This window comes from Mus caroli, chromosome 1 (assembly GCF_900094665.2).
Source record: "Mus caroli chromosome 1, CAROLI_EIJ_v1.1, whole genome shotgun sequence".
Taxonomy (NCBI): Eukaryota; Metazoa; Chordata; class Mammalia; order Rodentia; family Muridae; genus Mus; species Mus caroli.
In genome coordinates this window covers 62,259,596-62,284,925 of record NC_034570.1, presented here as the reverse complement: position 1 = coordinate 62,284,925, position 25,330 = coordinate 62,259,596, and the positions used below count along the sequence as shown (strand labels likewise).

At 36.4% G+C, this 25,330-nt stretch overlaps 1 protein-coding gene across 6 annotated transcripts in view; it reads left to right on the top strand.

Moving 5' to 3' along the window:
• Erbb4 (erb-b2 receptor tyrosine kinase 4) overlaps nucleotides 1-25,330 on the top strand; it is a 1,013,423-nt gene that overhangs the window by 506,025 nt on the left and 482,068 nt on the right. For all 6 annotated transcript variants that reach the window (XM_021186126.2, XM_021185960.2, XM_021186207.2 and 3 more), the window contains exon 3: nucleotides 13,107-13,293. In XM_021186126.2, coding sequence (XP_021041785.1) covers nucleotides 13,107-13,293 — 187 coding nt within the window. The remainder of the gene's footprint in view (nucleotides 1-13,106; nucleotides 13,294-25,330) is intronic.

The following is a 25,330-nucleotide window of genomic DNA, read 5'->3' as shown; positions in this document are numbered from 1 at the left end:
AATATGGCATGTGCTAAAACTATGATGTAGACTCCTACCTAGCTGGTAGTTTTTCATAAGGATAACACTGAAAAAAATTTATATTTTTTGGGTTGGGGGATTTCTTTTTGAAAAAATTATTTTTAAAACACATTTTCCTGTGAATGTGGCTTTAAAATGAGAGCGTACTTGTCACAATATTTGATAGACTTTGTGATTTGATTTCAGAAATGAGATACATTTTAAGAAGGATTATTACCTTTGCAACTTTGAGAAGGATTTTCAACTTAGTTTCATCATTTACAAAACAGAAATAATATACTATTCTATACTAAGTAGATATTAATCATATAAAATATATTACATATAAAAATCAACACTAAAAACAAAAGAAAAAACATTTTAGAAAAATAAGTAGGTAAATAGAAGTCAATAATTTTTGTAAGAATGCGTAAGTATGAGAACTATTCTGACTTCTGGTCTTCAAGTCCCTGGTCCGATTGATGTTACACTTGTAGTTTTGATTGTTCCCACAGAAATTGTTATGATACCTACTTGCTATTTTTAGATAGAAAATTAGAAGCCTCATCAGCACCTTTAGGACCTGTTCTCACTGAAGAAGATTAATGACAGTATTTGTTCTTTGTCAATTAATTAAGCCTTTTGTTTTGTGTAGCACGGCCAAATATTTAGACAGATATAAAAGTGTATCTTGGCATCTTGTCAAATCCTAGCCTGATACTTTGGCTGTCCTGTTTCTGGAGTTGTTCACCCTTTTCATTTACAAAACAACAGCAGACTAGTCTCACACGCAATCACCTCTAACTCTGAATCCTCAAAGGCCATTTTCCATATGTTTTACAGCAGAGGCAGCTGTTGGCAGACATCATTTCATGCAAGCCTATTTTTCCTCTTTTAAGTTTTGAGTGGAGAAAGTCACATTTATAAAAAACCTCAGACATGAAACTGTCACTCTCAATTGTAGACTGAAATGGTACCGAACAGTTTTCTTGTCTAAACATTGGAGATGCATAGTGATTGCTTTACAAATAGAAGAAGCAGGTTCTATACATGCAGCATGTTACAGTTTGTGTGTGGATGTTCCCACGGGACCATCTGTTTGAACACTGTGTTTCCAGCTGGCAGTGCATCTATGGAAAGTTGGAGGGCCTTAGAAGGTAGAACTCAGCTTGAAAAAGCGAGTCTCTCTCTCTCTCTCTCTCTCTTATTAAATGTTTTCTTCATTTTTCTTCATTTACATTTCAAATGCCCCCTTTCCTAGTTTCCTCTCTGAAAATGAAAACCCCCTATTACCTATACCCTATACCCTATACCCTCCCCCTGCTCCCGAACACACGCACTCCAACTTCCAGGCCCTGGAATTCTCCTACACTGTGGCATAGAATCATCGCAAAACCAAGGGCCTCTCCTCCCATTGATGGCCAACTAGGCCATCTTCTGCTACATCTGCAGCTAGAGACATGAGCTCTGTGATACTGGTTAGTCCATATTGTTGTTTCTCCTATAGGGCTGCAGACCCCTTTAGCTCCTTGGGTACTTTCTCTAGCTCCTTCATTAGGGACCCTGTGTTCCATCCAATAGATTACTGTGAGAATCCACTTCTGTATTTGCCAGGCACTGGCATAGCCTCACAGGAGACAGCTATATCAGGGTCCTGTCAGCAAAATCTTGTTGGTATATGCAAAGTGTGTCTCTTTTGATGGTGAGAGTCTATCTAAGTCTGACACACATTTTTGATTCTTGATCTTGGGCACTTAGCAGGTTGCCCTGAAAGCTTCTACCCAACAGGTGAGCCTTGACCACCATATATTCCCTACCATGATTATTGTTCTTCTTTGATTATTGAGCAGAAATAATCTCTCTTTCCTATAGCTGCATCTGTTAGGTTTTGTATCACAGTGGTGAAATAACTAATATGATAAACTACAGAGGCTGTTCAGTGAAGGAAATTTATGCTTGTGAATTCAGAAATAAAATAATGCAGGGGAGTCTCTTTGAGCCATTTTTTCTTTTAAAATATTTTTAGAAGATAGTATTTGTTTATTTATTTATTTATTTATTTATTTATTTATTTATTTCATGTACATAGATGATTTGTCTGTTTGTATGTCTATACCTAATATTCATTCAGTGTCCAGGAAAGCCAGAAGATATTATTGTATCTCTTGAGATTAACGTTGCAGATGGTTTTGAGCTACCAGGTAGATTTGGGGATAGAACATGAATTCCATGTTAAAGCCAACAGTGGTCATCTCCTAGCCCCTGAGCCAAGCATTGTGTTAAATAACTATATCTCTTAGCTTATTGTACCTGTACACAATAGTTGAGATTGCAAACACCTAAAAGGAGGAAATTTATTTATTTATTTATTTATTTATTTATTTATTTATTTATTTTTAGCATATGTCTTCAGTTTCTCATCATTTATTTTCCTTGTTTCTGACCTCTGAGAAGGCAGGGCTGGAGAAAACATTATGCACCACAGTTGCCTTCTTCAGGGTAGCCAAGAAGTAAAGAGAGAGAGTAGGGCACAGGACAAAACAAGCTTCTGTGGCATATCCCAATGACCACTTCTCCCCAAGCCCCAAATCCTGAGTGTGCTGCCATCTTTTGATAGCCTTTCTGTAAATAAATCAATGCACTGATGAGATAAGAAACACTATTTTCCAGTCACCTCCCAAAGGCCCAGTCAGTGTACACTGCTTCATTCTGTGTCACAAGTTCAACACCCAAGCCTTAGAGTGGCACTAAATCCAAGTCATTGTGGCAACATACAGTGCTTCACTTATCGTCACAATTCTAGAATGTGGAGCACTTAATATTCCCATGGTATAAATGATGAATCTAAACCACAAGCAGATTAAAAGATTCATCCAAACTTATTGCTCAAGTCTGTGATATTAGGCAGTGTGTTTCTCAGCTTTTAGCAGAGGCTAAAAGCACAAGATTACATGCCAGCAGAACTTACTATCTTCTGACTGATACCTCTCTTCTTGACTTGTAGTGGATCTTTTACTTGTGCATTCACAAGATAAGAATAACACAAAAATCTGCAAGGTTACAGAAAACAAGTGTAGTGTATAAAACTAGCTTATTTCTCTGTGGAACAGAACACCCATCACAATAAATAAACATGAGAGATAACAACAGAGCTTTATTTTAGCTTTAAGTTTTTGGAAGTTTGGACAACTAAAATTTTTCCTTTTGTAAAGAAAAGCAGGCTGAGAAAGAAATTAGGGAAATGACACCCTTTACGATAGCCAAAAATAACATAAACCACCTTGGTGTGACTTGAACCACGCAAGTCTCTGAAGAAAGAAAGCAAAGATCTCAGAAGGTGGAAAGATCTCCCATGCTCCTAGATTGACAGGATTAATATAGTAAAAATGGCCATCATGTGGAAAGTAATCTACAGATTCAATGCAGTCCCCTTCAAAATTCCAACTCAGCTCTTCACAGAGTTAGAAAGGGCAATCTGCAAATTCATCTGGAATAACAAAAAACCTAGGATAGCAAAAACTATTCTCAACAATAAAAGAACCTCTGGTGAAATCACCATCCCTGACCTCAAGCGGTACTACAGAGAAATTGTGATAAAAACTGCATGGTACTGGTACAGTGACAGACAGGTAGATCAATAGAATAGAAATGAAGACCTATAAATGAACCTACACACCTATGGTCACTTGATATTTGACAAAGGAGCTTAAACCATCTAGTGGAAAAAAAGACAGCATTTTCAATAAATGGTGCTTGTTCAACTGGCAGTCTGCATGGAGAAGAATGCATTTCATCAATTCTTATCTCCTTGTACAAAGTTCAAGTCCAAGTGGATCAAGGATATCCACATAAATCCAGGTACACTGAAAGTAATAGAAGAGACAGTGGGAAAGAGCTTTGAACACATGGGCACAGGGGAAAGTTTCCTGAACAGAACATCAATGGCTTATGTTTTAGATCAAGAATTAATAATAGGACCTCCTAAAATTGCAAAGCTTCTGTAAGGTAAAAGACAATGTCAATAGGACAAACAGCAAATAATAGATTGAGAAAAGATCTTTACCAATCCTATATCCAATAGAGGGCTAGTATCCAATATATACAAAGAACTCAAGAAGTTAGACTCCAGAGAATCAAATAACCCTATTAAAAATGGGGTAGAGAGTTAAACAAAGAATTCTCAACTGAGGAATATCTAATGGCCAAGAAGCACCTAAAGAAATGTTCGACCACCTTAGTCAAATCAAATAGTAATGCAAATCAAAACAACCCTGAGATTCTACCTCACACCAGTCAGAATGGCTAGGATCAAAAACTCTTGTGACAGTGAATGCTGGTGAGAATGTGGAGAAAGAGGAACACTCCTCTATTGTTGGTGGGATTACAAGCTGGTAAAACCATTGTGAAAAATTGGACATAGTATTACCTGAGGACCCAGCAATACCTCTCCTGGGACATACCCAGATGATGTTCCAACTGGTAATAAGTACTCATGCTACACTATGTTCATAGCAATCTTATTTACAATAGCCAGAAGCTGGAAAAAAACCCAGATGGATACAGAAAATGTGGTACATTTACACAATGGATTACTACTCGGCTATTAAAAATAATGACTTAATGAAATTCACAGGCAAATGTATGGAACTTGAAAATATCATCCTGAGTGAGGTAACTCAGCCACAAAAGAACACACATGGTATGTACTCACTGATAAATTAATATTAGCCCAAAAGTATGGAATACACAAGATTCAATTCATAGACGATTGAAACCCAAGAAGGAAGACCAAAGTTTGGATGCTTCAGTGCTTCTTAGAAAGGGGAACAAAATACTCACAGGAGGAAATATGGAAACAAAGTGAGTAGCAGAGACTGAAGGAAAGGCCATCCAGAGACTGTCCCACCTGGCAATCCATCCCATATACAGTCACCAAACCTGGAAGCTATTGTGGATGCCGGGAAGTGCTAACTGAAGGGAACCTGATATGGTTGTCTCCTGTGAGGCTCTGTCAGCGCTTGACAAATACAGAGGCAGATTCTTGCAGCCAACCATTGGACTGAGCGCAAGGTCCTGATGGAGAAGTTGGAGAAGGAACTAAAAAAGCTTGAGGGAGTTTGCAGCCCAATGGAAGGACCAACAATATCAACAGGCCCGGACCCTGTAGCTCCTGGGGACTGGACTACCAACCAAAGAGTGCACACGGAAGGACCCATGGGTCTGGCGGCCGCATATGTGGCAGAGGATAGACCTGTTGGACATCAGTGGGAGGAGAGGCCCTTGGGCCTGAGGGTGTTCAATGCCCCAGAGTAGGGTAATGCCAGGGAGGGAAGATGGGAGTGAATAGGTGAGTGGGGAGCACACTCATAGAGGAGGGGGGAGGGAGAATCAAATAGGGTGTTTCAGAAGGGGAGACTTGGAAAAGGGAAAACATTTGAAATGTAAACAAAGAAAATATCCAAGAAAAAGAAAAGAAAAAAAGAAAAAAGGAAAGAAAAAAAGAAGTGCATGCTGATAGGAGCTTGATATAGCTGTCTCCTGAGAGGCTCTGCCAGAGCCTGGCAAATATAGAGGCCAACCATTGACCAAGCACTCTGATCCCCAATGGAGAAGTTAGAGAAAGGACTTGAAGGAGCTGAAGAAGTTTGCAACTCCATAGGAAGTACAATATCAAACAACCAGATCACGTTCTCACCCCCCCACGCCCCCGAGCTCCCAGGGACTAAACTACCAACCAAGGAGTACACATGGAGGGACTCAAGGCTCCAGCTGCATATGTACCAGAGGATGGTGTTGTCAGGCATCAACGGGAGGACAGGCCCTTGGTCCTGTGAAGGACTGATGCCCCAGTGTAGTGGAATTCGAGAGCAGGGGGGCTGGAGTGGGTGGGTGGGTTGTTAGGTGTGGGAACACTCTCATAGAAGCAGGGGGAAGGAGAATGTGATAGGGTGTTTTTGAAGGGAAACCAGGAAAGGGGATTACATTTGAAATGTAAATGAAGAAAATATCCAATAAAAAAGTCATTAATATATCTAAACAAAGTTTAATTAAAACCCTTTAACCCTTTTATAATTTTATTATGTGTAAATGTTGTTTTCAATTGTTATTTCTATTTTTCATATATATATATATATATATATATATATATATATATATATATATATGTGTAAAATCTTTCTAACCAGCCAGTATTTGATTACATGTTTCACTGGGGTCTAATATACATATTTGATGTGAAATATAAATTTACTAAAACACACAATTTAAAAAGTTAAAAATATACATTTATATTAAGATTTTAAGATATAACCTTACCTGTATTATAACAAAGGCAGTTAGTTTACATATAAATATTTATTTGTAGATAATGGAATTTGTAATGCCATGACTCTTTCTAAGAACAGTACAAAATCAGGGTGCTTGTATGATTACATAAAGGGGTATGCAGGTATATTTCAACTAGTGTAATTCATTAGAGGTATCTTTAGGCAAATTTAAAAAGCAGAAATTTAGCACAAAGAATAATTTGCAGTTCTTAAATGCATCTGCAGAAGGTAGGCAAGCCCAGGGACCTCTAGTTAGCAAAAAAAAAAAAAAAAAAAAAAAAAGGGGGAAAAAAAAAAATCTAAAAAAAAAAAAAAAAAAAAAAAAAAAAGGTGGTGTTTTTAGGCAGGTAATGGAAATGGTGCAAAGAAAGCATATGGTCGGTTACTACTATTCAGTCCCCCTATTTGCAGGATGGTCCATTTTGTGGGCATATTTGATCAGGTGGTATCATATGATTAGCCGAGCTAAATGTCTAGGATTGGTTGAGATTCTGCTTCTTATTAATGAAGGTGTTCTGGTATCTGTTTGGTTTCATACTATTTGATTATAGTTTGTTATTAAGGCATTCAAAGTGAAGAGGTATTTTAGAGCCACATATACTTTAACAAACGTACATGAATTTGAGATACAGTCTGTATAAAATCAAGGAAAAAAGAAACAACTGGAAACAGACCTGAATCAGTACTATTAAGATTTCTCCCCACTGCTCAGGACAATATAAAGAGGGTTATTTCTGGAGAAGGAGAGAAGCACGTCTGTTTACCATGGCTGAAAAGTGTTCATTGCAAATAAGTCATGTTTGTGTTGAGTGCTGGCTAAGAGGTCAATACTGAAGGAACAGCCCACAGGTTCCAAGGATAATGGCAGGCTTAGCCCATAGAACTGGCTCATTGTGGCTGAGTGTAGTTTTGTTGGATCAGTATTTCTGACTCTTCAGTCTTAGTTTTGTGTTAGGTACAGTGAGCAAGCATTCTATACTGCTGCAGTTAGGTACATGACGTCTAACATGCTCTTTTTTTCCCCGAATATAATTAGATCAGATATTGAGTCATGGCTTCTCTGAGTGGTATAGTGATGAGTTTCAAACAGTGGAAACCCGAAAGCAGAAACCCAAAGCACAAAACAGTATCTCTCTAAGCAGAAGGAATATGCAATGCTTGTGATTAGCTTATTAATTTTTTCTTGTAAACTTCTTAATATTATGTCATCATTAAGAATGTGTCTGCCTTAGATATTCCTAGACATGATAGGAGGGGCAGGGACAGAAAGTAATTGCCTTAGGGAAGTTAATAGAAAATCTTACTGATACAGAAGCTACCATTTGCTGCTACATTTGTCACCGTCAGAGAAAGCCTAAGTTCTGAATTCGTTACTAGCCGAGGAAAGTCCTATCCTTCAGCGATCCTCTGCCCTGTCACTAGAGTTTTCTATTCCCTCTCCTCATGATATCACAGCCATTTAACTTCCAGTCTCCTCAACACCCTAATCACTAATGTATTTATGAATGTCCTTACTCACGGAATGTGTTAGTGTTTAAGTAATTTCTCATTAGGTCTGGGTACATAGAACACAGCAGTAGAACACTTCAGAACTACTTTAAGTAGCTAAGGGTGTTTTTAAACATAAATAAATAGGAAATGGCAGGAATCTCCAAGAGATGCTTATGTGGAATTTATGAAGGATAGATTTATTGCAGATAAATCTTAAGAGAAATAATGACATATTTGGGAAGCCATTATTCCTTTCCACTTAGGCAATAATGAAGGACAGAAAGAAGAAAAGAATGAAAAAAGAAAGGATGGAAGGAAGGAAGAAAGAAAGAAAGAAAGTAAGAAAGAAAGAAGAGAAAGAAAGAGAGAAAGAAAGAGAGAGAGATAAAGAAAGAAAGAAAGAAAGAAAGAAAGAAAGAAAGAAAGAAAGAAAGAAGAGAAAGAAAGAAAGAAAGAAAGAAAGAAAGAAAGAAAGAAAGAAGAGAAAGAAAGAAAGAAAGAAAGAAAGAAAGAAAGAAAGAAAGAAAGAAAGAAAGAAAGAAAGTGTGGAGGGAGGAAGGAAAGGAAAGGAAAGAGGGAGCAAGGAAGGGAGGGGGATGGAAGAAGGGAGGGACTATCAAATTGGGAGTTGCGTCAATTTAAATAATTGTGAAATAGGTCATAAGTTTGGAAATAACAAAAACAGGTTTTTTTTTTTCTGGAATTATCAGCAGATGTAAGGATGGCATAGTGGGCCAGCAGACTTTTCATATCTATCCATCTAACATATATCTATCATATATGTTAGAATTAAAGGAGTGTTCTCATTGGTTAGGAGATTCCTCAATCACTCAAGGCCTTAATGATCTTCGATGTCATTAACTTCTTGAGCAAAGCTGCTGCACAACCAGTGTAGACAATACATAACAATCTGTGTATGGAGCACATCTCTATGTTATGATGGTGCATCTCTAGGTGCGCATTCCCTTTGTATTTGATGAGACAAGGAACATTTCTGGTCCCGAACCTCTTCAGATAACAACATAATGAAAGTTTTTCTCTTTGGCTAACTTTATAGAGATTTCTGTTTGTTACAGTGGTCCATAAGTACAAACCATGGTTTCATCTTTCAATGTTTTTTATTAACAGCAAGCTCACAAAATCATTTTCTGTGGAAAATAATAGCTACAAGGACTTAAAAGCATTTCACACTTTGAATTTTAATTCTACTTTATTAAATGGACATTAAAGAATGTCTATTCAACACCAGGGTCAGTAGGAAGAGCTTAAATATGCATACAGAAAAATGTAGGAAGCATCTCTGAATTTGAGAAATAAGTTGTAGACTTTAAAGGTAAGATATAAGCATGCTGAAGCTTATATAATAGAGAGTTTAAATACAATAGAGAGTTTAGTTCTTATGCTGTGATATTATGACCACCTCATCTTCAACTAAGTGTCCTGAGACAATCTGTTTGCCTGGCTATTTTCTGTGGTAATATTTATAATAGCTCACATCTATTAAATACAATTTGCTATACAGCTTTTGTCTATCTTGCAATGTGTATAATAGGTTTGTAATAGGTATATTTTTACAGAGATGAAAAGACTGAAGATTTTTGAGACTTAAAAGCTTCAACAATTTATATAACTAGTAAGGACAAAGGCTAGAATTAAGGCAAATTTGCCTGTCAGGCCAGCTTATACCTCAAGCTGTTATGCTTTTCTATTGTACCTCTTATATTAGCAAATATATAAAGCTGTAATATTATATATAATAATTGATATATGTGTATATAGCAAAATTGTATTGAGATTCTTAAAAAGTTGTAGAACCATAAAGGTGTTATATTACTGAGATTCTTTCTGATAGCCTAAGGACTGGCACAAGAAAGAACGGATGTCATTATAAGATAGTTCAACACTTAATCTATACTCTTTGATGTTGATATCTATTATACAGATAGGCCAATATTAGCTTAAATTGCAGAACTGAGGCTTTTGAAGCATTAGGAAATCCTTTTGCCTGAGATTTTGTTGTCACTCAACATATGTATCTGTGACAGAATTTCATTTTGAGCTACTTTAATCCCAGCTCTTGGGAGGCAGAGGCAGGGGGATTTCTGAATCGAGGCCAGCCTGGTCTACAGAGTGAGTTCCAGGACAGCCAGGGCTACACAGAGAAACCAAAATAAATAAATAAATAAATGAATCTGGGAAAATTATATTATAGATACTAGAAAAATAAGAGCATAAAATCAAGGTACCATGTATAACTTTTAGATGTGGAACATTATCTCAAATAATTCTTATAAAATGGATTGTTTTGTTAAGTGCTCTAAAAAAAAAACTTTTTTCTCATTAATTTATTTATTTATTCACTTTACATCCAGATCACTGCCCACTCCCTCTTTCCAGGGCCCCGTTCTCAACTTGCCCCAATCTCTTCCTCATCTGAGACAGCGAGGGCCCGTTAGTTATCCCCCTACCCTGGCATAACAAGACTTTGCAGGACTAGGTTTATCCAGTTTCACTGAGGCCAGACAAGGAAGCCCATTTACACGAAGGATCTAAAGATAGGCAACAGCTTTAGAGACAGTCCTTGCTCCAGCTCCAGTCCCATATGGAGACTGAAATCTATGTCTGCTACATATATGCTAGGAATCTTGTTCCAGCCTATGTGTGTTCTTTGGTCCGTGGCTCAGTCTCAGAAAAATCCTAGTGTTATGGGTTAGTTGACTCTGGTGGCCTTCGTATGGAATTCCTATTGCTTCAGGGAATTCAATCCTTTCCCCCATCTTTTCCATAATGGTCTCAGACCTCAACCTCAGTCCAGTGTTTGGCTCAGGGAATCTGCATCTGTTTCAGTCAGCTGGTGGGTAAAGCCTCTCACAGGAGAGTTATACAAGGTTTCTGTCTACACTCTGTAATTGCTTTCTTCTCCCTCTCAAATGAAGTTGAAGCATCCTCCCTTGAGCCCTTCTGCTTGTTAACCTTCTTGAGTTCTGTGGATTATATCTTGGGCTTTCTGTACTTTTTTTTTTTTTTGAGCTAATATCAACTTATTAATGAGAGCATACCATAGATGGGATATTTGGTTTGTTGGTATCTAACTGCATGAGTTATTTATATATTATAGATATTTGTTCTGTGTTAGATGTAGTGCTGGTGAAGGTTTTTTCTCAATCTATAGGATGCTCTTTTCTCTTAATGACAGTGTCCTTTGCCTTATAGAAGCTTTTTGATTTCACGAGGTCCTATTTATTATCTCGTGATATTTGTGCATGAGCAGTTGGTGTTCTGTGCAGGAAGTTGCTTTCATATCAATGTTCAAAGCTATTTCCCACTTTCTCATCTACTGGATTTAGTGTGTGAGGACTTATGAGGGGGTCTTTGATCCACTAGAACTTGTGTTTTGTGCAGGGTGATAAATATAGACCTATTTGCATTCTTCAACATGTAGACATCCAGTTATACCAGCACCATTTACTGAAGGTGTTTTCTTTTTCCCTTATATGGTTTTGGCTTCTTTGTCAAAAATCAAGTGTCTAAAGCTGTGTAAGTTTATTTGTGGAGTTTCAATTGGATTCCATTGACCAACCTGTCTGTTTCTATACCAACATCATGTAATTTTTATTACTATTGCTTAGTAGTACAAGTTGAAATTAGAGATGATGATATTCACAGAAGATCTTTTATTGTATGGCATTGTTTTAGCTATCTTTGTTTTTCCATATGAAGTTGAGAATTATTCTTTCAAGGTCTATAAAAAATTTTGTGGAAATTTTGATGGGAATTGCATTGAATCTGTAGATTGCTTTTGGTAAGATGACCATTTTTCCCTATATTAATCATACCTATCCATGACTATAGAGTTCTTTCCAACTTCTGATATGGCCTTTGATTTCTTTCTTCAAAGACTTGAAGTTCTTATCATACAGGTCTTTCATTTGCTTGGCTAGAATTACACCAATATATTTTATATTACTCATGTCTATTGCAAAGGGTCTATTTCTCGGCTTGTTTATCATTTGTTTAAAGAAGACTAGTGAATTTTTTTAGTTAAATTTTTTTATCAAGCCACCTTGGTGAAGCTGTTTATCAGCTGTAGGAGTTCTCTGGTAGAATTTTGGGCATCATTTATGTGTATTATCATATAATTTATGAATAGTGATACTTTGGCTTTATCCTTTCCAATTTTTATCTCATTGGTCTACTTTAGTTGTCTTATTGCTTTGTCAACTAATAGTTCAAAAGACTTTTCTCTCTATCAACACTACAAAATTCATAGAATTGCTTCTTGATTAATACCCTTGTTTTTACCCTGAGTTGCTTCATCTATACTCTCTCTGCTAACACTATTACTGTATCCCTCTTTCTGCAATAAACAAGGGGGGTTGTGGTTTTAATGCAAAGAATCACTCCTGAATGGGATTGGAGGTATGCAGGAGGAATGGTGACACCATGACATAATCTAGATAAAAGATTCATCACACAGCAAAGTCTCCAAATACTGCATAATGCTCATTATATCCTAGAATATTTAACAATGGTCATATATCAGCTAAAGTGCATCTTTAAATTTATTACTTTTTAGACCATGTAACTTTTACATGCCTTTAAAGAACTTGTTAATTATCATACAATGGAAGAGTGATTAATGGATTCTAGATTTCTAGAGCTTGACCCAATGGACCAAGTATGATTTCTAGATGTGCTATGCTAACCAGAGCGATACATCTCTTCAATGATGTAGTCTTTCACTTCCTCTTTCTCTTTGTTCTTATGTTCTTACTCCAACACCCCTTGATCTCAGGAAGATTAGGAAAAACTACAGTTCCAATGTAATCGTATAGTAATAAACATTCATAGAGCAATTTAAACTGTGTCACAGAGTCTATAGCCAATGTAGACTGGTTCTACTTTGGAACACTTACCAGTTGCATTCTCATCTGTCAATTTACTGGTGGTTTGATGTCACATCATTGTAGCTTATCAATGAATGACACCTTGATTCCTTTAACTGTATTCACATCTCAGGTGTGAGAAATGTCTCATAAAATGAAATCCATTATTTTAGTATAACCACATTCATGACATTTAAAAAGAAATACAACACATTCAAATTAAATTCTAACCCTTTGTGATCCTTCATTAATCCAATATGAATATGAATATCATGAGGAAATTAGTATATTAAATAAAGAACTGAAAATTAGAGTCAATTCATATTTATTTGAAAGACTGTATTACAACCTGTCAAGTTAATTTCATTATCTCTAAGATAGATGTCTGTTTATGTTTTCCCAGTCTATCCGAGAAGTCACAGGCTACGTCCTGGTGGCCCTCAACCAGTTTCGTTACTTGCCTCTGGAGAATTTACGCATTATTCGTGGGACAAAACTGTATGAAGATCGCTATGCCCTAGCGATATTCTTAAACTACAGGAAAGATGGCAACTTTGGACTCCAAGAACTTGGATTAAAGAACCTGACCGGTAAGGAAAATATGAAAACTAGTGTATGACGATATAATGCCCACAAGTGTGAATGCGTGGAAGTGTCTGCAACATTTAACTGCATACTCGTTTCCTGAGAAAGGATGTCTCTGTGCTACCTTCACTTTTATTTACAGATATTACAAGTGCTGTGTAAAAGATAGCAGAATATTATATCTCAGCTGAACAGAAGTACACTCTAAGAAAATGCTCAGTGACTGAAAACAGAGATAGAAAGCAGGCTTAAGAATTCTGTTTGGTGGTTGCAGCTGGGTGGACCAGATCATCAAATGCCTGTGATAGCACCACAGTGCTCATGCCTGATAGAGCTTAGTAATGCTCAAGCTATTCCATCTAGTTCGACTAATCCTTAGATTTTTACAGGGTCACCTGAGTTTAAGAGAACAGTCTAAGTTATTCAGTTTGAATTTCCCCCATTTAGTACCTCACCAAGCACCGTCACCAATTCTATGGATATTTTGGTGTCATCCATGGTAATTTTTTCATTGTTACAGACACCCAATGCTAACAAACTAGATTTATCATCTATATAACAAAATTTACAATGATATTTTCCACTTCATGTTTGTTATAGTTCATACAGATTCTGATAGAATACTTTTTTACATAATCATGAATTTTACTGAATATATCTATAGTTAAAATGTGCCAATAAAATATTCAAAGCTACTGTTGCAATTCAGTAGTTTATGTTATAATTTACATGAAATCAATAACACATATGCAAGTGTTACATAATCTATTCAGTGATTTATGCCTACTTGGGGTCCACTCAGTAAAATTTATGCACCCTGAAAAAATAAATACTTTGCCAAAAATACAATTGACATTGTTAACTTACTGAGATAATTTTTATTATTCACAGTATATGTAGCATATAGGTTTAAAGATGGGACTTTTAATTGCATAAACATCCAGACATGTGACATAAAATATGGAAATTTGGGGTACAGAAAGGAATAATGACAATGTCATGTGACATAATGATAGTGTGTTCAGAACAGTTGTTGTTGGGTTGATGGAATGATAATAAATGATTATGTTGAAAATGTATCAATTCCTATACCAACACTATTACTTCAATGTTTTTTCTAGGATATTTTTTTCTACCAAACGAATGTCTTTTCAGACCTAATCACGACTTACTTAAAAGTAATGAGAGGAGAAAAAAATATTTTTTTGAAAATAAGCTGGTTAGGGAAAGGGAGCTGAATGACTCGAATTATAAATCTAAAACAAGACAATACAACTAAAACTTACAATTTTACTTAGAAAGCATTGTGCTTCTTTCATGAATTTTCTATATTTATGTTAGGAAATAAAGTAGTAATTCCTTTTTGATGTTATTATGATATTAGAATCTTCTTATTTTTTAAATTATTTTATTTATTTACATTTCAGCCATTGTCTCCCCTTTCCCAGACTCCCTCCCACAGTCCCTCATCCCATCCCTCCTGGACCTTGCCTCTGAGAGGGTGTTCCCCTTCTCCCTTTACTTCCCCCTCCCCTACCCCTGCATCCTCCTTCCCCAGTGCCTCAAGTCTCTGGAGGATTAGACATATCTCCTCCCACTGAGACAAGACCAGGCATTCCTCTGCTATATGTGTGTCAGGGGCTTCAGACCAGCCCGTGTATGCTCCCTGGTTGGTGGCTCAGTCTCTGTAAGCTCCCAGCATTCCTCAATGGTTGATAATCCTGCACTTCCAATGAGATCTCCCCTCCACTTTTGCTTCTTCAATCCTTCCCCTTATTCAACCATAGAGGTCCCCTACTTCAGTCCAATAGTTGGGTATAAGTATCTGCACCTGTCCTAATCAGCTGATAGTAAGGCCTCTCAGAGGACAGCCATGCTAGGCTCCTGTCTGTTAGCACATTATAGTGTCAGTAATAGTGTCAGGCCTTGGTTCAAACCGCTCCCATGAGATGGATCCCAAATTGAGCCAATCACTGGACTGCCTTTCCTTCAGTTTCTTCTCCATTTTTCCCCCTGTAGTTCCTTTACACAGGGACAATTCTGGGTCAGAAATTTTGATTGTGGTTGGTAACCCCATCCCTCCATATGAGACCCTGTCTATCTACTGGAGGCAGACTCTTCTGGTTCCCTCTCCTCTCTGTTGGGCATTTTGGTAATATCATTCCCATTGAGTCCTGAGAGTCTCTCACCTCCCAGATCTCTGGTAATTTCTAGAGGGTCTCTCTACCTCCCACATCCAGAGGCTACATATTTCCATTCATTATCATGACCCTCTGGGCTTCTCTCCTGTTTCGGATACAATTAGCTCATTAAATTATTTTTCTCTATATATAAAAAAAAACCTTTAAATTTTTCTTCATATTCATTTCCATATTTAAAATTAGTACGTCTAAAATAATAACCAAAGGCTTTAAATAAAATTATGTCCCATTTAAGTATGTTTTAGCAACTGAATTAATTGCAGTATTAATTATGATTCATGCAACTGATTAATTTTTGTTACACTGACATTAAACACTATCATTCAAATAGTACTATGGTATTTCTTGTTATTTGTAGAAATGGTTAATTTTTTAATATTAAGAATTGATTATTTAGAATTCCTGTGTTTATTTAGAATTTAGCATTACTCTAAAATATTGCATGCTCTAAAGTGTGACTGAAAGAACTATATGATAAAATATATGGTGAAAATTCTGGGCATTGTAGACACTTTTCAAGTATTTGACTTAGTATAAGGCTGACATTAATGTCAAAATATTTGTACAGTCACATGTTTTATAATGATGACTACAATTCTTAGAGTTATGACCTATGCAGAAATCAGTTGCATTTGTGTGTGATAATTTCTGAGAAACCGAAGACATCTAATTATGGATATAAAATAGAGTTTTGGGAAAGTTTGTTCTATTTTGGAAAGCTAAATATTTTAGTTGATCTGCCTAAAATAAGAAGTATAGGTAAGGTGGGTTGATGCTTTTGAAAATGTATTGGTTTTATGTTGTTTTCTATTGAGCTACAAAAGAATTTATAACTTTTAAAATTAGATTTTGTACAGGACTATGAGTTTTGCCCTAATTGTAGTCTCATAAGAATAATTAACATTATTTAAAAACACGGGTGCTAGCCTACCATGATATATTTGACTCGTGTATTGGATGTTTAACTGCAAATCACAGACTGCATCTGAAACGTTCTGAATAGCACCTAATTGTGGGCAGGGGTGGTTACCAATGTGTGTTTATAGACCTATACATGATTCTAATTATGGAGACTTTGAATCCACTGTCCAGAAGAATTAAAGTGTAGTTTCCAAAGTGCAATAGCACAATATCTAGTTAACCTTTTCACACTTCTTTAACAAAGGTAATTTTCATTCATCTATCATAGTATGGAAGAAAGAGAAGGAGTTAGACAGAAACAGGATTCTTTTCATCGCACATTGGCAATTATACTCCAGGTTGGGTTCAGAGTCTAAAAACACAGTGAGCTCCAGGATTCAAAAGTGGATTAAATATCCAAGAGAGCTGGACATGTATCCAGTTCATAGAATACCTGTCTTATATGCAAGAAGGTCTGGTGTTGGCTCCAGTTCCTCAATAAAGCTAGATATATCGACATATTCTCTTAGGTCACACCCATGGAACTAAGCTGGGAAAGAGTGTTAGAAACTCAAGTTTATTCTAAAATATTCAGCAAGTTAAGTTAGTAGCCAGCCTTGGCTATAGGAGAACATATGTATAAAAAGAAAAAAAAAAGTAATCGCTTTAGACATGAGGAATATGCTATGATAAATATTGTTTCATTTTATCTAGTAACAACATTATTGCATGCAAACATTTGCAAGGATTGTGAGAGTTCATAGAGAATTTTAATTTCTTTAATTAATGAATGTATTTATTTATTTTACCTCCTAATGGCAGTTCTCTTCCCAGCCATACACCCTCAACGTACCTTCCTCCCCTATCCCATCCACGTCACCAACCTTTCTCATCAGATAAAGGGAGGCCTTCCATAGATATCAATCAGCCATGGCATATCACGTTGCAGTAGGACTAGGTACATCTTATCCTATTGAGGCTAGATAAGGCACCCCAGTTTGAGGAAATGCTACCAAAGGCAGGCAACAGTCAGAGACAACCCTTGCCCCTACTATTAGGAATCTCACATGAAGACCAAGCTACACAAATGTTACATATGTTCAGAGGGCCTACATCAGTCACATGCATGGTCATTGGTTGGTTGTTTAATCTCTGTGGGCCCCATGTGCCTGAATTATTTGATTCTGTAGGTGTTCTTGTGATATCCTGGACACCTATGGCACCTTCATTCCTCCTCTTCTTTTGTAGGATTCCACAAGCTCTGCCTAATGCTTTGCTATGAATTTCTGTATCTGTTTATATCAGTTGTTAGGTGAAGCATCTTTGATGATGGTTATGATAGGCTCGTGTCTGCAAGTATACTAAGATATTATTAACATATCTGGGGTGGGCTCCCTCTCATAGCAAGTATCTCAAGCTTGTCCATTCATTGTTTGTCCATTCCCTCTATTTCTTCTCCATCTTTATCCCTGCACATTTTGTAGGCAGGATACATTGTAGGTCAAAGGTTTTGTGGCTGGGTTCATGTCCCAATCACTCTACTGAAAGTCTTTCATGGTTATGTGAAATGGCCAGGTCAGGTTCCATATCCTCTATATTTATAGGTCTTAGCTAGGGTCACCCTAATAGATTCCTGGGGCTTTCCATTGCCTTAGATTTCTAAGCTGTCACAGTGATGCCCCACCCCATTCAGTTCTCTCTCAGTCCTCTCTTCCTCTGTCCCCGACCCCCACCCAACCTGGTACCTCCTATCCCTTCTTCTAATCTGTCCCCTAATCTGTCAACCCACCATGTCTATTCTATATCCTCTTACCACATACTATATTTTTTTAATCTTAAATTTCTGTTTAAGCATTTGTAACAGAAATAACATTATAGTGGCTTGGGGAGAAAGAAGTAGATGCACAGCATAAAAAATTTTGGGATAAAGACTTCCACTCTTGACATTGGAAAGATGGCTTAGTCTGTAAATTGCTTGCTGTAAGAAGAACTGATGTGACTCTCCAGAATCCATGTAAAATTCAGATAATGGTGATATATGTTTGTCATCTAAATGCTGAGAGATGGACATGCAAATCCCTGACCTTCACAGGGTAGATTATCAAGCTGAAATGGATAGCTCCAAACCTATAGGAGACAGTTGCAAAATTAAATGGGGAATCCTGAGATTGGCTTCTTAACCTCCAGAGATGATTCTCACCTGTGTATATGTATATGTATATGTATATGTATATGTATATGTATATGTATATGTATATGTATATGTATATGTATATGTATATGTATATGTATATATATATATATACACAAAGAAACATACACACACATGAAATTTAAATGCTTTTGTGTGTATTTATAGTATGTATATCTTATAAAATATTATTCACTATGTTGATATTAGTAAAAAATATGTTGAGAAAATTTCATTTTCTTCCAGCAAGTTCTCTTATGTGCAAAGTAGATGTTTGGATATGGGAAGACTGTCAATGAAATTGTAGTGATTAGCTGCTGTTTGAATATATATAAACTATAGCAATTTAATGTAACTGAAGATAATATCTACTAAATTTTTTTAAAAGCATATCTCTTGAGCTGGTGTTCACTAAAAGCTGTTCCATTGATATAATACACCATAGAAAGGGAACCTTGATGAGGAATTGTTTGACTAGGGTGAGCTGGAAGTTTTTCCTAGTTGTGTCAATTTAGGTGGAAATACCCACCCTGAATATGGGCAGCTCCATTATGAGATGAGCCATAGATTGAATACAAATTGAGACAGCAGGCTAAGCACTAACATACATGTATATTAGTTGATTGTTTTCTCTATCTGACCTTAGATACAGTATGTTCATTTTTTTCAAGCCCCTGGTACTGTGATTTCACTACTATGATGGCTTATAACTTACAGTTTTCAGTTCAGATAAATCCCTTTCCCCAAGTTGCTTTTATAATGGTATTTTAACACAACATCAGGAAACAAAACCAAGCCAGTGGTCTTTTTTGATTTTGTCAAAAGCATGAAATATAATTGAAATGCTTCCCCCCACCATGGTTAAACAGAAAAATGTGTTTAACTGCTGCCAATCACATCTCTGTGGTTGGTTGGTAGTAGCAGAACTAGAGTGGAGGAGAGGCAAAGAATAGACCAGGCAAATCCCAGCATTGTCTGGATACCCTGTTAACATAGCACATTCTTTCCTGTGTAGGGCAAAAGTACATTTTGACCAGGGTACACAATCATGAATGGGTCAACCTCTCTAAAAGTCTTTGGAAATGTCACTTCTATTTAAGTGAGTATAGGCTTTAACCCAGGAGGACAGAACATTTGTACTAAGTTCATTAGGACATGGCTGTTTTCTTTACTAGTCATTCACAGAGCTGATGTCCCGCCAGCTCTTTCTGGTATGAACCATGTGTATGCAAATTCATGTCAAACTGTAATGTTGTATCTAAAATTTATAATTGTCTACACGTATAGTTAGTAACTTAACTTGTGTCAAAAAGGAGATTGAATTTATGACACATAATTACAATTTATAATTACAAATTAAATCCATATTATAATTGATAATTTGATTTTACATATATTACAATTTATATAGACAGGAATCATTGAATAATGCCTAAATTTGCATGCATTTTCATTATGAAATTCTCTTTTATAATTTCTATGTATAATAAGCTATGCACAATTGCAATGCATATATCAATATGATTATTAAATATCTCTTTCTGAGTATTTTAAATTGCAGATCATATATGGCAATAATTTATATTTCAAATCAATATCCTCAAGTTTTTTCCTAGAGCCACTATTTTATTAATAATATAATCATTTGTGCAGCTTTCTACTGGATTATCATAATTAGATATTTATTTGAGATGTAAAGAAATAAAATTTATAAAATAAATGTTATGTCCCAGTATTTTTGGAAATGCTCAACAATAATATAATGAACATATTATATTTTATGGATTCTAGTAGCATAACACTGAACTGCATAGTGGAGTTAGACATAACTTTACACCTCAATGATGTAAAATTTAATCCAGAAATTGTGAGAATTACCATTGATAACTGAAATGCACATGGGACACTAATTAAAGTAGTATGTTAAACTAACACAATATCTATCTTCTAGTATTTAACATCCTCAGACCTCCTATATTATTCAGCAGTGCTCACATAAATCACTGGTATCAAAACAAGAAGACTACATGTGCTCACTCAAAGAATGTCAAAGAGCAAGGATGTGGAGTCAGAATTCTCCGTTTAATGCTTATCTGTTCAGCACAGCCTGACAATCTCAGAAACTGAGTTTTTATCATGAGAATTGTGAAGACTGTGTTATGCCACAGTCTCTTTGCAGGCAATTAAGGAAGAAAGCAGAGAACTGTCAACTACAGCACCTTTCACATAGACGGTAGAAAACCATAGTTTCCTGAGTTCCCTGATACTATTTCTGCTATTTCTGTCTTTTATTTCCTTTGTTTCAAGTCATTGCCTGAACTCCTCTGCCTATTCCTTCATATTCAGAAGGATTCCAGTTCAACTGCTGGAAGCTGAATGTGACTCGTTTAGGCAAAAAACTACTTCCATGTTCATAGTCTCTTCTCATACTCCTTGGAACTCTTTATTGTCTATGGCAGAGAGAAGCTCTAGGCTTTGCTTCCTCTGCTCTCTAAACAGGCACTGTCTACCTCTCAGCACTAGCTTAATACCCTGTTCCTTATGCACCGGCACATTGCCCCAGCCCTTCATTTTAAATCCCTTTGCCACATTTGCCCTTCATGGGCCCTGACATTGGTCTTGACCTAGACAAGAGGCATACTCATTCTTGTTCTTTTTCTGACACTAGATTTGTGGAGCATCCTTCAACTGTTCTGTGAAGGGGCATAGAGCTGTTGAAGTGGGGTCAACCTGGCCACTTTAGGAACCGTAACTGAATAGAATGCTTGTCAAAGGCACACCTCACATTGACATTAGGACACCTACTCAGAATATTCTGATATTTGGGGGAAGAATATCACAACAATTCTCTCATCTAAAGGATAGACTCCTTGGAAATGATCATATCAAGTCAAATTTGTAGTGAACATCCTGTGAAGCAGAGAATCAGTCAGAAGAGTGGCAGTTTCTTGTGAAGAGTCTGTAATTTGTAGAAACGATACTTCAATCAATGCTCTTATAAAATACTGTTTGCTTGTCATGTCAGACAGTGTGAATTGACTAGAAGGAAAAGCATAATGTTCTATTTATATTGGAGAGAAAATAGTAATATATTTAAAGATTGGAAGTTAATTATGGAATCAAAGAGTTGTAACTGTCATTTTTTGTCATCCTCGCTCTCTCCAAACCCAAAAGTTTAGACAACTGGTAACTGAATGTAAGGAATGGCATGAGGGAAATAAAAACTTCTATCATCTTTACCATTAACTAGGAAGCGTAGTGCCCACAATGAAATGAACTTTGGCAGGGACTACAGGGAGGGGGATGGGGGGGTACTAGATAGGCTTTCCATAGAATGCACTCATAACTTCTTCTGGTCTATGGTGTTTTAGTAATGAATAATAAAATGGTGTGCTTGGGTGTAGGGCATCAGAGATGGCTCACTAGTGAAACATACTTATTATTCTTTCGAAGTACCTGAATTTTGTCCCAAGTAGCCCAATTACAAACTAAAACACTCTGCAATTCCAGATCCAGGGAATCTGACAACTTTTTCTGGTTTCTGTGGACCTTGCGTAAACATGGTACACAGACTTACATGTCGGCATAAAAACCATAAACAAAAGTAAATATATTAAGTATAAATCAGAGTGTTCATAACCTTGGTCATGCTCAGGGATCTTGAATAAAATGCACTGTTTGAAGTCAAGCTTATTAAATACTTGAAGTGTCTTTCAGAAAACCTTTGGGACATTTAATGTTATGATGGCCTCTCATGACTATACACTACGTAGATTTGTTTTTTAAATTGAGTTTTAATTCTTACCTAAAAGGTAAAACAATATCAATATGCTTCTTTTCATAAGAGAAGGCATAGAACTTACAAGACAAGAAAGAGGAAGTATAAGTTAGACCTTTGCTAAAACTCATTTAATGAGCTAGCATGCTTGTTTAGGGTACTTCTACTCTAGGAAGTACCTATTGGATTGGTCCTCAGGATCCTAGGAGCAGTAGAAGGGTTGCCTACTTCTCACTAAGGCACTGAGATTCTAAAACAGAGAAATTGCTGTTTATATCAGAATGCTCACACCTCCTCCTTTACCTCAGAATAATAGCATTTTGTACCTTTTGAAGACAGACCTGAACTATGGAGAAGTGACAAATTTACCATGTCTCGTTCCAGACACCAAGGAAGGAATAGCAGTACTGGGGTGAGGACCTATGGTTTTCCAGCCAAAGTTTATAAATACTGTTTAGAAATAACCCATCTCTATCATTGGAAAGAAAAAAAGGCTGAATACTATCACATACATGTCTTTGTTATAAATGTCTCAGGTTTAATTACAGAAGGCAGGCCACACTAGACAGATTCTAAACCTTTCTCTGAGCTACAAGAACTTAGAAAAAGGTCTTCGACTTTACTGAACATATGTATAGTATACATTGTTACTGAGGTTTTTATTCAGTACGAAACACCCCCATTGTGCCTTTTGCTCCTACTTTACATGCTGTCCCATGATGCTGACATGACAAACATTTGTCTGGAAATTTGATTGTATCTGTGGAAATCCAGTCTACAGTCCTATAACTGAACAGTGCACCATGTTCTACAATCTCCAAATCTGTTTCTTTGTGTTCTATTATTTCCAAGAATTATTTAAGACAGTTTCTCCAAAATTACAATTAAAGAAATACTAAATTCCTTGTAAATAAAAACACATCAATCTTCAAGTCTTAAAGGGTGTGTTTCAGAAAGAATTATCGCTAAGATGTTTGTATAATGTTTGTTTATATGATTAATGGTAAGTTGGCAATAAAATACAAGCAAATGCAAAGAATGCCAGTAATGCAGATACTGATTTGATTTAAATGTAAGAACTCTATGAACTCATTCTATTGTCACTTCAACTGAACTGTAGATAATTTTCCATAAATGTTATTAGCTTGTGAACCATTATCAGCAAGCATATTAATTGATTCAATATTACTGGAAAAGATTCAAGATTCTTTTAAAAAGTTAGGTCAATTCAAATAGTCATTAATTTGATTTATCCTACTTGTATATTCAAAACACTGTGCTAAATATGAGATATTCTAAGTTATCTCTATATACCTGTCTACTCGTGGTAAATATTTTGTTTCTGTCAAATATTTACCTTTTGGCTGTAGTGTATAAGTATAGGGAAGTGCTTTTACAAATCTTGATTAATATGATTTCTGCAGTCAAGTGTATCTGCAATGCAAGGATCCTTCAGTTTCATATGCTGCATTCTCTTCCATATGACTATTCCATGGGAATTTCTGTGAGGAAGATATATTTACATTGTCCTGTACAATGAAGTAGTCAGTTGCCATATATAACAATAGAATTAAGGCTAGTACAACTGAAGAAATTGATTATGATTTATGTAATTATAGTTACTTTAGTCATGTGGAGTACATGTCAATAGTGTTAGTCAGTGTAGTACCACAGGAGTAACACGCTTTATTTAAGCCAAGGTAATAAGCAAGTAATGACAAACAGGATAACTGGGATGATGAGAGAATTGCTCCCATTCTGACTCCTTCAGTCAAGTCCTTTTCTGAGGCAAGCTATTCTACTTCCTAAGTCTCAGTGGCCTCAGCTTCCCTAAGCCCTGTGATAATTCTAAGCTGTCACATATTTTTAAAAGATGTAATTAACATTTTGTGTGTGTGTGTGTGTGTGTGTGTGTGTGTGTGTGTGTGTGTGTGTGTGTGTGTGTGTGTTAGAGAGATGGCTGAGGAATTAAGAATATGGATTGGTTTTTTTGTTTGTTTGTTTTTGTTTGTTTGTTTGTTTATTTCAGAGTACCTGAATTCTGTTCCCAGCACCCACATGATGGCCCATAAATATCCATAACTCTAATTCTTGAGGATTCAATGTAGTCTTCTGCCTCATGTGGCAGGTACCCATGTAATGAAAATACATATATCGAGATAAAAAATTTATATAATGTTTAAATAATTTATTTATATATTTATTTATTTTAACTATTCACCTCTTCCTTGATTGTATCTATGATGTATTTTAATAATCGGGTCTGCATTTTTATGAACAACTTTGCTTTATATACCACATATTTTGTGTTATTGAAGGTTTGGCTAAAGTTTCAAATACCAACTCTTTGTCTATTAGATGCCGTAAGAGATTAACATGAAGTTGAGAATGCGCTCTCTCTAGCTTTTCCAGTTAAAGGAATTAATTTGGATATAAATCCTCCAGTACAAACTTTCTTTTTTTTTTTAATTAGGTATTTTCTTCATTTACATTTCCAGTGCTATCCCAAAAGTCCCCCATGCCCTCCTGCCGCACTCTCCTACCCACTCGCCCCCACTTCTTGGCCATGGCGTTCCCCTGTACTGAGGCATATAAAGCTTGCAAGACCAATGGAACTCTCTTTCCAATGATGGCCATCTTCTGATACATATGGAGCTAGAGACACGAGCTCCAGGGGGTACTGGTTAGTTCATAGTGTTCTTCCACCTATAGGGTTGCAGACCCCTTTAGCTCTTTGGGTACTTTCTTTAGCTCCTCCATTGGGGGCCCTGTGATCCATCCAATAGCTGACTGTGAGCATCCACTTCTGTGTTTCCTAGGCCCCAGCATAGCCTCACAGGATACAGCTAGCTATATCTGGGTCCTTTCAGCAAAATCTTGCTAGTGTATGCAATGGTGTCAGTGTTTGTAGGCTGATATTGGGATGGATCCCCGGGTATGGCAGTCTCTAGATGGTCCATCATTTCATCTCA